This window comes from Pecten maximus, chromosome 18 (assembly GCF_902652985.1).
Source record: "Pecten maximus chromosome 18, xPecMax1.1, whole genome shotgun sequence".
NCBI classification, from domain to species: domain Eukaryota; kingdom Metazoa; phylum Mollusca; class Bivalvia; order Pectinida; family Pectinidae; genus Pecten; species Pecten maximus.
This window is the reverse complement of record NC_047032.1, coordinates 13,449,278-13,463,309: the sequence shown is the minus strand read 5'-3', so window position 1 is coordinate 13,463,309 and position 14,032 is coordinate 13,449,278. Positions and strand designations below refer to the sequence as shown.

At 35.1% G+C, this 14,032-nt stretch overlaps 2 protein-coding genes across 2 annotated transcripts; one reads left to right on the top strand and one right to left on the bottom strand.

Moving 5' to 3' along the window:
* Positions 1-349: 349 nt before the first annotated feature.
* On the bottom strand, positions 350-6,532 carry LOC117316662. Its single transcript, XM_033871364.1, has 5 exons — positions 6,172-6,532; positions 4,473-5,681; positions 3,750-3,952; positions 2,865-3,087; positions 350-2,391 (listed from the first exon to the last, which is right to left on the bottom strand). Exons 1-5 carry the CDS (start codon positions 6,374-6,376, stop codon positions 2,270-2,272), a joined length of 1,962 nt encoding a protein of 653 aa, XP_033727255.1. The 5' UTR covers positions 6,377-6,532; the 3' UTR covers positions 350-2,269.
* A 41-nt stretch (positions 6,533-6,573) lies between these two features.
* LOC117316661 lies at positions 6,574-10,568 on the top strand. Its single transcript, XM_033871363.1, has 2 exons — positions 6,574-6,829; positions 7,532-10,568. The coding sequence occupies exons 1-2, from the start codon at positions 6,767-6,769 to the stop codon at positions 10,349-10,351; spliced, it is 2,883 nt and encodes a 960-aa protein (XP_033727254.1). The 5' UTR covers positions 6,574-6,766; the 3' UTR covers positions 10,352-10,568.
* The last annotated feature ends 3,464 nt before the right edge of the window (positions 10,569-14,032 follow it).

The following is a 14,032-nucleotide window of genomic DNA, read 5'->3' as shown; positions in this document are numbered from 1 at the left end:
TCATGAAACAATGGTATTTCAATGGTTTTTCAATGGTATTTAAATGGTATTTTAATGGTATTTTAATGGCATTTCAATGGTCTTGGAAATAAATTTCAATGGTATATCAATGGTTTTAAGAAAAAAACAATGGTAATTCAATGGCATTCCAAGACTCCGTCTATCTACATGTATCTGAACCCAGGAACCTAGAATAATCAAATCACTTCTATATTCATGGTGTGGTTTTCTAGTGTTCAATTTACGGTGTTCATCAAAATTATTAATAAAACTCGAAGGGTGGTAACTCTAAATATGACCTGGGTGTCCTAGGGTGGTGGTAGATTTTTTTACTGGACTATCCCTCAGACATTGTTTGATCTCCATCAGTCACTCCATTCATTAAGCAGTCAAGCAGATCTTTTCCCTTGAATCTTCTTGGTTTTGTTACATTATGCTGTATTGTGACTAACATTGATAGGTGAATTGAATAATAGCCCACAATGAATCTGATGATGGGCTAATAATTGAGAAAACATATCCAACTTTAAATAAAGATAACCTCAGAATATTGCTTCTTTTTCATTTGCATGTGTTTATTTTATTAATTTCTGGTATCCAAAAAGAAGTACATAGAGAAACATCACTGGTGACAATATGTGTTTCTTTCAAAATAGCTTTCACCTTTTTGGGCATACTCAAGTATTTGAGATACTCTACAGAAATGCCTAGCTTAAATTTCAGTTTAAAAAAAAAGAGAAATCAATACGAAAGCATGGCACATATTTTTTAGATTTTCATATTTGGTAATTATCTTAGACCAATATCATAAGTCAGGACAACTGAAAAAAAAGTCACATTTTTGTTACCATTGCAACAGTTTCTGGCCATGGTACAACATGCATGTCCGTCCTAGGCCTGTTACAGACATTCTATTTTGTCAAAAATTTAATTTTACATGATATGAAACATTTCTGCATGGATAAATATCATAATGTTTTGTATTTTAATCTTTGAATAAATTTTTAAAATTTGGATTTCCGGAGTTGCGTTTTTCTTCTTATATGAATTTGAACAAAGAAACAATTTATACAAAGGAATATGCCATTTCTACAGGTAAGAACAATCCAAAGACATAATGTTTATAACAGAAAAAAAGGTTTCCTTAAATGCATAGTGGTCCTAAACCAGTATTAAATGTTAATTACAAGAGTGACAATTACATAACAGGAACCGATTTAACAAGATGGACATTTTTGCAACATGGTTTAACAGTGTTGTTCCGATGATCGATCATATTTGATATCTAATCGAAAGGCAACCAATTCTTATTAATTGATTATGAGGTTCACTTTCACTTCATGTACTACCTAGAAGAGAACGACAGTTCTGTATTAGATTAAATTACTACCAATCATGTTATTTAATATAACAAGTACTAATTGTAAGGACAACCGTTAAATTAATGTCCCCCAAACTACCCCAACGGTCGTAAATAATGATAATGGAAGAGTTTTCACCGAAATCAAACAATATCTAAATTTGGGGGAAAAAAAAACCAGAAACCTCAGACAATTTTGTAAGTAGTACCATTCTGATCAGCTTCCCTCAATCCCATATACCAATCTGTACCAAAATCAAACAATATCTAAATTTCGACCAATCAGAGGCCACGAAATGGCAGCCATTTTTGAGTTTTGTTCCAAGACATGCACGTTGCACACCTTCTGCCCCCCAAGCAATACTCATGTGAAGTTTCATAAGGATCTGTCCAATAGTTTAGGAGGAAACTGCCGGACAAGTTCACCATGAAAAGATAGAAGAAAGCTAAAGAAGAATTTAATAAGAAATGAAACAAACACAATATGGCCCCCCAACTTTGTTAGGGGGACATAATTAATTATAAAATATTAATGATAACTGTTCATCGGTGAAGACTGTAACTCTGAAATGGTATGAATGAAAGATAAGAAACTGCGAGTGAGCGGCAGCTAGACATAAGACAAAATGTCCAAAGAAAAATCCCATTTGTTAAGCATTATGTACGTACTAGTATGCCAACCGATTAATCCTTAAATTCATTGTAGAAACTGCTAGAAGGAATGAAATAAATGCAAATTATCAAAATATTTATAAATGTTTGTCCATCAATGTTGAAATATCAACTGATTCCCAACACTACTTCTTCAACATCTGGGGACACAAAGCGATACATTTCTGTCGAATTTCTCAAATACTTATAGTTTGTCGTCACCCTCAGACTTCTTTCTTCCTTTCTGCTCTGCTCCCCTTACTTGCAACTCTTTCGTTTTGATAACCTATGGTTCCCAATCTTGTTCTGGATAGCAGTGATGTACTTCTTCTGGGATAGTTCTTGAAAGTTTAATGCACTGCATCTTGTATGGAGATATTCTGAAAGAATAGTACAATTATTAAGGCATTAATGTCCATTCTTTTAAAGTCGGTATCAAACTACAAAGTATTAAAGCTGTAATTCACATCCCTCGCTTTCGCCTCAAATTGCGTTAATCAATGGACCATGAGTCACTGCGGCAAAAAATGTCTCTTTTCGTTAATCAAGGGGTCATAACTCCTGCAAATAATGTCCCAACAAAACCTGCGACCTAGCCCTTTAGGCATTTGACCATGTCACCAACTTCCTTTTAAGCAAAAGCGGGGGATAAAAATTGAATGCCTTCCTGTTGAACATAACATATATTTCACTCGTATGACAGAACTTTGCGATATTCTGTCATACTCGTGAAATTACTGAATTACGTAGCTGCTTCTTGCAATTAACAAAAAAGATCTGTCATATTTTAAGTTAATTTCTTTTATAAAAAGCTATATACTGTTTTTTCTTTTACTCCTGACATTACTCATACCTTGTATAGCCTCTCTCTTGTTGATAGGGAGGGAACTAACACCTTTGCTGGCGGCCATTTCTTCAAATGAAAATACTAAGTCCAGAACTTTATTCAACAGGTACAATGCTGGATTTTTCATGGATCCAGCCTTGTTCTCTATGCCCCTTAACTGTGATGGATTCACAAGAATTTCAGCAAAGTGATCTTTGTCATCTGGATCTATGATCAAGGGAACGAGTCTCTGGGAAATATAATAAAGTAAATAGGTTAGGGTACACATTAAAACTTAATACACAATGTATTTATATAGCTATATTTTGGATACTTTGCAACAAAAAGATTTTTTTTGTATTTCAAGTTTCTTGAAACAAAGTCATTTTATCAGTTGTGTTGATAATTTGCAAGCAAATAAAAACATTTGTTATAATAATTACATAGAATATGAAAGCCATTAATACAGAAATTTAATGTGTACATTTTACTTAACCTGGGATTGATACTAGTGGTGGTCAATAATTCTTACTAATTTAAGTTGTTCTAAAGCATGGCAAAGTTGTAAATTAAACAATAACATATTTTTCTAAGAAAGAAATTCTCTTTCATTTTTAAATCTTTTTCTTTCAAACTGAGAAAATATGTACATGCAAGTAAAAAGACTTGACTTTTAATTGGCAAATTATTCAAATCCACACGTCTTTGTTGTTACCACTTTAACAAAATTGTCTGATGTCTTGGAAGGACTACTAGAAATTGTTAAGGATCGACTGAAAACTGTATCTGGTATATGTGGTCTTGCTGGCCACCTGATAAAACAAGTTGTAGTATTTAACACTGTTAACGAAGATTTTATGTGAAAGATAAATATTTCTAGGTACTGCATGAGTATGAGGCATATGTACATACCATTTCACTTTTCTGTGCAGATTTGACAGATGATCTTGGATTCCTGTCAAAAACCTGAGTATTTGGCGAGTTCATGGAGTGCTGGTTGTTCCCAAATATTTCTCTTCCATTAGATTCCCCCTGTTGACGTAATTGCAATGTCAGTAGCTCCAGAAACCCAAGCAAGGTCACTCTTTGGTTGTTGTCCAACTCTCTAAAGTAATCTATTAAAGGATGAAGAGAAAAAAAAGGAAATTTTCAACAAGAATTAATATGTTAAATCCCTATTTACAAGTATCGATCACTGTGTGATCTAAATAGTATTCTCAAATTGAATAGTATCATGATCAAGAATATAAGACAATGTCAAGAAGGATTTGTATACAATATGTATAATATACAACCCCTTTTAAGTTATCAGACAGAGTTTAGAGTTATTATCAAATAGCTGAAAATCCAACTAGTAATTATATGAACAAAGAAAAAATACCAGGCCTCACCGGACAAGCAAAATCAAATTTCAAATATTTACCTTAATTTGAATTTTAAAATGATATCCAATATATATGACTAGGGCAACAATCCACCAAGGTTACATATTGTAAAATTGGATGAATTTATTCAGTCTTCCAAGCCATTGTACTGTACAGACAGATGGATAAAAAAAACATACAATAAAAAGCATGAATTAGATTTTAAGATATATATCGAAACACTTTTTATAAATATTTTTTTAACACATACCTGTGATCGGATTACAATGCTGGGACATGGGCATGTGCACTGGATACACTGGGGTACTTGATATTTCATGCTGTACATCCTCTTGTGATTCCTTCGGGTTATCCCATGAATAATTGGCGTTGTAGCCATAGTACTGGTTTTCACTTCCAGAAGCCGATTGAACTGATGGCATTTCTGAATAAGAGAAACCATTGTGGTCCTGGTCATTCAAAACACTAAGGCCAGAAAACACAGCTTGTGATGTTTCCTGTTGACTATCCAAAACCAATTCTATCTTTTTTGTTGAGTACGCTTTCTTGGAGGGAGTCTTGGAATTTGTAATTGTTACAGAAGTAACTTCTGATGTGCATGTTTCTGATCTTGGCCTAATGCAAGTGTCAAATAGTCTAGTTTTTGTATGGCTTGTTTTTATGGATGGTGTCTTTTGGGTATCGCGGATAGGTGTGGCTTTGGAAGGAGTCTTTTTGGTCCCGCGGACAGGTGTGGCTTTGGAAGGAGTCTTTTCAGTCCTGCCGACAGGTGTAGCTTTGGGAGGTGTAAATGTCTTTTTGGTCCCACCTACAGGAGTGACTTTGGACGGTGTCTTTTTGGTCCCACCTACAGGAGTGGCTTTGGACGGTGTCTTTTTGGTCCCACCTACAGGAGTGGCTTTGGACGGTGTCTTTTTGGTCCCACCTACAGGAGTGGCTTTGGACGGTGTCTTTTTGGTCCCACCTACAGGAGTGGCTTTGGACGGTGTCTTTTTCGTCCCGCCGACAGGTGTTGCTTTTGAAGGTGTCCTTTCCGTCCTGCTGACAGTTGTGGCTTTGGGTGGTGTCTTTGATTTTTCAGATTCTGACTCGGGCTCACTAGCTACATTGGCAAATGCAGACATTTCATTAAGTTTTATGATGTCTAGTAATTTTGGTTCTTTCGATTTAACAGGTAGGGGTGTACACGTTTTCCTCTTTTTTTTAGCACTTTTCTTTTCATATTCATGGTCACCTGCTATAGAATCACTTCTGTCCTTTTTTTGTTCTGGCTGTGATGTATGGTGCTGTATTTCATCACTTGCCTGCAGTAGTCTTTTAAGCTTGGTCGCGGCTCCTCTTTTTCCTGATTGCTTTCTCTCCTTTGCCAGGGACAAAAGTGTCTCAACAACTCCTTCATCTGTCAGGTTTATGCCTTCGCTCTTGGTGAAATTCATAAATGCCCGAGCAGATGTTGCACCTGATGAAAAGAAATCAAAACATTTATAAATAATTCGAAGTCTTAAAAAAAGGAAATGGATACGAATACATTAAATGGTTTAAACATTCACAATAACTCGCACAGTATATAAAAAATATGGCTCGAGCTCGATATATATAACAGCAGTCGTGCATCCATAGGCAATTAGTTTATATACTCTACATATACAAATTTACATGAAGCCAAAAATTCAAGGGAAAAAATATGAAAATGCGTGAAATACAGAAAGTCAAAAGTTGCATCAATTTTGGCTCGTCAATCATCAATGTAGATTATCTCGATCGCGACCTATACAGGTGCCCGATCGCGATCGTACATGTATCAATACACGGCGCCTAATATTAATGTTCAGTATTGAAACCAAAAAATATTGATTAACGTAATAACATTGTCTAAAATAAAATTTAAACAAAGAGAAATGAACCTTACTTAATCGTAAAATACTGCATGGATTTTATTTTAAACTTACTTCCAGAGAAAACAGTTGAGCCTTCATACGGTTCGTCCCTTATCGATACTGTTCCGTCTTCATTAATTTCCTCCGTTGGATAATCTACGGAGACTGTACTTGTTGCTTCGTCTATGCATCTTACAGTTTGTTTTTTGCGGTTGACAATTTGCAGAGCTCTATCTGCCGTAAAGTATACAACAAGGTAATCTTCTTGTGTCGCCATCTTGCTCAAATTTGGTTTTGGCGCAATCGCAGCATCAGTGCAGCAGATATGCTTGAGTACAGTACCGGACACGATCGTGGTCAATTTTGTGAAATTATTTTTTTCCTTAATGCTTTAATAGCACCGCAATTTATATTTCTTTATCATTTTTTAAATAGGTTTAATTTATTTTGAAAGAAAATTTATACATTGTAATATTTCCCTCCCAAAAGAAACTACAGAGTCACGGAAACCTGTTTTTATGCTATGCACATCAAGCGCTGAGGCGATCAAGATTGAGTCAGGATACATGTGGTTGCATTGTCAACTAAGTAATTCCCATTGCCAATATAATGGAATGGTAAAACCAAGCCAAACTACGACGGTAGGAAGAGTGTATGCAGGGAGAAAATGGATCAACCGTACGCGTCAACTAGTAAGAAACGCAAGAGAGGACCTTATGGTTCTAAAAAGGTAAGATCGCCCCCATGTTCACTGCGCTAGAATCTAACTCAGAACATCAAATGTTTTTGAGATTGTCATATTTTCCTATCCGTCATTTAACTTACCCCTGATCAAGCATTTTCTTCATGTAGTTTGATTTTCTAACCAATTTTTTCGTCGTATGTTAGACGTAATGCGTACATACTCGCTCGTGCCGAAATGCATCGTTAGGCGTAGGAATTCTTAGACTTTTTTATAGTATGAAAAGCATAAGCTTACACACGCGGTTAATTAATTAATTATTAGCGGTACATAGTGCCATGCTGAGTCTTTAACGTTTTAGGGGTTTGTTTTTTGCTATATTTCTTTGTATTTCCTACTTTATTTTCAAAATTGTTTCCTGAATTCGGTACTAGATTTTAGAAGGATTTTGACAATCGTAGACAATTTGGTACATAAATATCCCAAGTTATATTCTTTTCATAATAGGCCTATTAATTAAATTATTATGCACCTGGTCAAACTGGAAAAGCTGTAAGAAACTGTCCATAAAAAAGTTGGGGAAATTCATAAAGTTTGAAACACAAAGAAAATAAAGCAAAATAAGAAAGAATTATGTGTGACAAAAAATTGGCAATTAAATCACTGTATTGGTAAAATTAATAACAAGAAAGGGAATGGAACAACTTTGTATTAGACAGTCTTATCATTTTTGTTTCATAATCATTTCAGGGGTCTGATGAGGACAAGGATTTTCAGTGCATGAACTTGGTTGTAAAAGAGGACCACAGACTTCAGTCAACTATCAACATTGTTTCCCCAATTGCATCACATCTGTCAGCTGAACAAACAGTACAGGATGATAATCAGGGATGTGTTACAACCGTTGATGACAAACAATTAACACAAACAGATGATGATGATGATGATGATGATGAAATATCATCAGCTGATGATCATGATGAACGATGTCGTGTTACGGATGAGAATATATTTGTTGAACATGAAAATGTCCTCAAGAACACACCTCAGAAACCAGCAGGAGCTAACAGTGATGTACAAGACTCTCTGACACATGAGGCTATGGATACTTTTTTCTCCAAGATGGAGGACAAAGATTTGGATGATGATATTGATGATTTGATAGACCAAATGTTACATGATAATCAGCTGCGAAACCAAGAAAATCTTGTGAATGATGAACAGACGGCTGTAATTCTTGAGGAAAGGGTTGAGGTCCTGCGGCAAATTACAGAAATATTTACAGACAGTGAAGAATCTAAAAACCCTGCAAATGATGAATCAACTGGATCAAGCAAGTTATTTCCAGACTCCCCGTACAGTCTCGGGCTATTGGTACTTCTAATATGTTGTTTCTTGATTCGTTTCCGGTTACCTGATGAAGCAGCAGCATACATGTTGAAAATATTCGCTGCTGTGCTTCCACAAGGACACAGTTTATTCCGTAGCTTGTATCACTTGAGAAAATTCATAAAGAAATTCACAGAAGACATGTTTCCCACCTTGCATTATTATTGTAGTAGCTGTTACTCAAAGGTTGAGAAAAATGACAAAGTGTGTATATCGTGCAGAAAGGATCTCACAAAGTCCGGAGGAGTTGCATATTTTGTACATTTAAAGCTTATATCACAACTGAGGGCTCTATGGAAAACTCAAGACTTTGTGAATGACGTTAGAAATCACAGATTCCAACACATTAAGAACAATAAAAATGGTAATCTTAAAGATGTGTATGATGGACAATTATACAAAAATCTTTTCGAAAACGGCATTCTGCAAGAAGAAAATAATTTGTCATTTTCACTAAATACGGATGGTGCCCCTCTGTTCAAATCTTCAAATGTAAGCATGTGGCCTGTGTACATGCTTATTAATGAACTTCCCATCGCAAAACGGAAACATCGACAGAATTCAGTGTTCTATGGTGTTTGGATTTCATCCAAAAAGCCTCAGATGTGGTCTTTTCTTCAACCCCTTTATTCAGAATTGAAACATTTGGAAACTGAAGGGGAAACATTTGAAGACTGTGATGGAAATTCATTCTTGTGTAAATGCTTCTTGCTTACGTGTACATGTGACTTGCCTGCCCGAGCTATGGTATACAATGTAAATCAGTACAATGGGGATTTCAGTTGCTGGTTTTGTTTACATAAAGGTGAAACACTTAAACTTGATACTGGTGGAATAGTTCATATTTTTCCATACAATAGTAGCAATCCAAAAGGAATTCCAAGAACAAAGGAAAGTATTCTTGAAGATTTGACAAAGGTTCAAACCAATGTGGAAAATGGTGTGAAAAAGTTCACAGTTCACGGACATAAAGGACCTTTCTGGTTTCTGTATCTGACATATTTCAATGCAGTATATAGTTGTGTGATTGACTACATGCATGGTATTTGCCTTGGAACTACCAAGCAACTCATGAACTTGTGGTTTGGTGCCTCGAATAAGAGTAAACCGTACTCTGTATATCATGCGAAACAAACTGTTAACAAATTCTTGTCAGAAATTCGTCCGACACTATTTGTAACCAGGGTCCCACGGCTGATAGATGACATCGCTCACTGGAAATCATCAGAATTTCGTAACTTTTTACTTTATTGGGGTATACCAGTGATGAGCAAAATCTTGAGAAAGGAATACTTTGTACACTTTTGTTTACTTGCTCGGGCAATCTTTTTGTTGTCCATGGAAAACATATCCCCGGTAGACATTGCAACTGCTGAGGGAGCTCTTCTTCTTTTTGTAGAGAATTTTGAAAGGTTGTATGAAGCAAGGTATACGACTCTGAATCTTCATCAATTGATTCATTTGGTTGATTGTGTTAGGCACACAGGACCTCTGTTTGTGAACAATTGTTTTATTTTTGAGGACCTTAATGGGTACATAATCAAACATGTACACGGTACACAAGGTGTTGAAAACCAGCTCGTAAATATTATTGGACTTGTAAAGGCCATTCCTATAATGTATGACAGATACTTTAAGGGAATAGATGATTGTGATTATGTTTTTGAGCTGTATCATGAGTTATCTGACAGTATAGCTTCAAGAAGAATTCATAAACATGAAATTGAAGATGGTATAGTCAGAGTAGGGAATTTATTCAATGGGGAACTAAGTGATGATGAATTTGCTGCCATTTCTAATTATGGAGTACAGTGTACTAGGAATGTTTCAAAGTATTATAATATCAATATGTATAAGAAGGGGTTTTATGTATATGGGAAATTGTACAAAAACCTTGTAAAAAGACAGCAGCATGTTATAACATTTTTTCATGAGAATGACTACAAATTTGGATCTGTGGTGTATTTCATGGAGTCAAATGATAAGACCGGTAATAAAATCAACCTCGCACTTGTTGAACCGATGAAAAAAGTCAAGTCTGTTGGCAGTGTTTGGAAAATAGAATTTAGGAAAAGTTGCATTGCCATCCCATTGAAGTGCATAACTAATATCAACAATTTTGTGGGAATAACTGGTGATTTCTTTGTATGTCCTCCTCCAAATAGGTATGACCGTGACTAGAATCAAGTTCATATAATTCCAGTTTACATGTAATGTTGTATAGGGGTATAACTTCTACAGAATTTGAAGTTGAAACTTCAAAAATATAGTACTTTACTTCTATACATTTATTTTATTGTGTAAAGACAATTGACATGCATGTATTTGCATTGCATATTGTTTACATTAATTATGCAAATGTACTTTTATACTATAATAATAAAAGGTAGTATCATTCTGTAGAACTCAGAATTTATATATCCAAAATATATACTGGTAGTAATTCTCCAGTGCAGGTGAATATGAAAGTCTAGATCTGTGGCCATTATTTTTCATTTCTCAAAAAAATGGTCAGAAATGGTTGAGCCAAAGCTTTTCTTTCTAGAGCATGGATGAAAATAATGGTCAAACAAAGTCAATGGTATTTCAATGGCATTTAAATGGTTCACCTGTGAGTAAACCATTTTTTTGTACCATTGAAAGACCATTGATCTGAAAAATGGTATTTTAATGGTCATATAACCATTGAAATCTAATGAATTAAATGGCGTTTCAATGGATTTCTGAACAAAAATGGTCTTTCAATGGCATTATAATGGTGTTTCAATGATTTTTGGACCATTTCTTTTTGCTAAGGGTAGCTACCGAAATGAAACAATTCACAATCAAACACTTACAGAAGATGATTAATTTATTTCACAACATTAAACATGTATTTTCACACAGAGCGATCAAAGAAGTAATTAACAGAATCATTAGAGAAAATCGAAACGACCCAATATTTAAATTTTGTCTGCTTTTCAAGATACTAGTTATCTAGTAAATGACATGTACAATGTGCTCAAGTCTACGTTGTTAGCATGCATGCTAACGGCTTCGATAAAAATAATTTTACCCTTTACCTTAGTCCTAGATTACTCGACTAGAATAAGTTTGTCTTAACCTGGGCAGGTGTAGCCATACCTAAACCGGGTTGAGTTTTCCTGATCTCATCATCAGATTGAAACGGTGTGCGATTTTTCTAATTATGTGAAGTCAAGTCGACAATGTCTGGTATTGTATAACGTCAACACTGCACAAATAACACATCTAATAGAGCAGGAGAAATAATATCATTCTTCCAGTGGGAATGAGACTAGTAGAATCTCCTTCCACACCCTTGGAGGCACGGGGGCTTGGCACGATTTTCCAAATGATGGTCCATATATATATGTATTATACTATAATACATATATATATGGACCATCATTTAGAAAATCGTGCCAAGCCCCTGTGCTTGGAGGGTGAGACAGGGGAAGGAATCTCAACCCTAGACTGAAGCTTCTTACCACCTTTAAACCCTACCCCGAGGGTCGAGATCCTTCTGTCTCACTCTCAGGAAGGAATAATTATTCTTCAGCTATCCTGTTACCCTCATATGCATAAAACAGTGCAAGACAAAGCTAGTTCGGAAGCTGAATTAGGTCACAAAATAGGATCATGAAAAGGTGTTATGACCAAACATTAGTTAATATTTTATCTTAAACAGTTCTGTAACTGAACCTGGCCTGCTGATGAACGAAGCCCAATTTCAATGCATCACGCGATGTCACTATTTGCTATTTTACTCTGTAGAAGACTGCATGGTCACCACCATTATAGACGGAAATTAAAACCGGCTCCAAGACCATGTTCTTAGGATACAACATCCTTAATTATACTATAAATACATAGCATATATAAATATACACATTAAAATCTAGTTCAGTGACGTAACATTTTACCCAAATCTTAGCTATGAGATGTGGAACACCAGTAAGATATTATAATGTACCTTTGACACCGAAATTGCTACCCTCTTGTGTAGAAGTATAGATCAGGGACCAGTTTCATCAACTTGAAGAATTCCCTAGATATTCTCCAAAGGAAGGTACAATAGAAATACTTCTTTGGGTTTTTTCCCTTTATTTTGCAATGCCTTCCTACAGAAAATTTATTTTAAGGAATTTCGTTAAGTTAAGGAATGTTGACCAATCCAGGGCCGGAACGAAGGTAGGTGCCTGTTCTGAACATCTGGTGCATTGTGTTTTCACGTCCATATCGTCATATGAGAGATTGGATTACTTTAGTATGCATATAAATGTCTTTTGTAATGTGTACTGTATGGTGTAAAACATGGAAGCATACAGAATGATCCATCAAATGACTTGTCTATGACTCCTTGGAAGTTCTCTTTCATGACTATAACATTGTTGGTAAATTATGTGGCATAATACTTTATTCCTTCCATTTTTGCTTTGCATTCATGAAAATTGAGGTACAATGGTATTTTGCAAGCACTCCTGAGTGATAAAATGTATTATACAAGAACCAGAAATGGCATTCTACAGATTTTTTTTACCATGCAAATTGCCATTTAGCAGTCAGAAAATTTATTTCTAGTTATACATTTTAAGAAATAAAGGTACTGTTTGTTTTGAACAAACAGGATATCCCAGAGGGATCTTGGCACCATCAATTTAATCTTTATCAGGTCTATATAATTATTATAAGATATTGTTTCTCTACTTTTCTGGTCTTTCACTCTTATTTGAAAAAAATGGGAACCCACATATAAACAGGAGAACCGAGACAGATCTTAGCGCCCACAACCAATTGATCTTTATTGGCTCAAGACTGGTCTTTTCTCTACTTTTCCCTTCTCCCTTTAGTGTAAAAACGTTAACTTAATTCTACAATAAGTGTGAAACAAGTTATATCAACACATATTAATATTGCTTATTGGCCCGGATTGAAACCTGCAATGGGTCTTACTGTGGGGAGAAATCGGAAAATCCGAGAGAGGCAAGTGTGTTACCACTATGCCATCCCAATACACATCAGGTCAGGACCGATCAGTCATCTCAGTGATTTGATTTCAATGGGAACCTACATGCATTTATGAAATCCATGAAAAAGATATAAGAACTTCATGAAAATAGCCGTAACAAATTTCAACTGTTAAAATGCAATATGGCAGCTGCATGTTTGCCATTGATTGTTTTTCTGGTAAGACACAATTACGAACAGGCACAAAAAGGGACCGAAAGAAACCTATAAAATATGAGAAGAATCCATCAAAAACAGCCTTTTTTTGAGAAATAATGAAAACAAACTTCAATTTATCAAAGGGAACTGATTTTCTAATATTTCTCAAAAATTAACAATTAACGAATTTCAAGTCTTAATAACTGCCTGTCTGTCATTTGGTTTCCCCAATCACCTTTAAGACTCTAATGACATAACTAAGAGGCAATGGGAACCTACATATTATTGAAGTTTAAGAAATACTTTCATTAATTTTCAAAATATAGCGAGAATATTATCTTAGACGGCCACCAGTCAGTCTCAAAATGCTGCTAGACCAAGAGTACCATCAGCCATTTTGTTTTCTGATCAGTTCTATAAATGAGCATGAACAACTAGGGACCAAGAGAGATCTGTCCGGTACATCTCAATAAATAGAGATAACAAGGTTTGCTTACGGACGCACCACATCCGAAGGGCAATTTTAACAGTTCACAATCTGATGATGATGGGCTTAAAATATATTATATCTGTATCCTTGCTACAAATAAATTTACAAATAAGATTAATTATCATAATTTTAAACATGCCTTATCAATTCCAAAGAATAAATTAATGTTTCATAACTATAATAAACTGTTTGGTTTTTATTTTGTT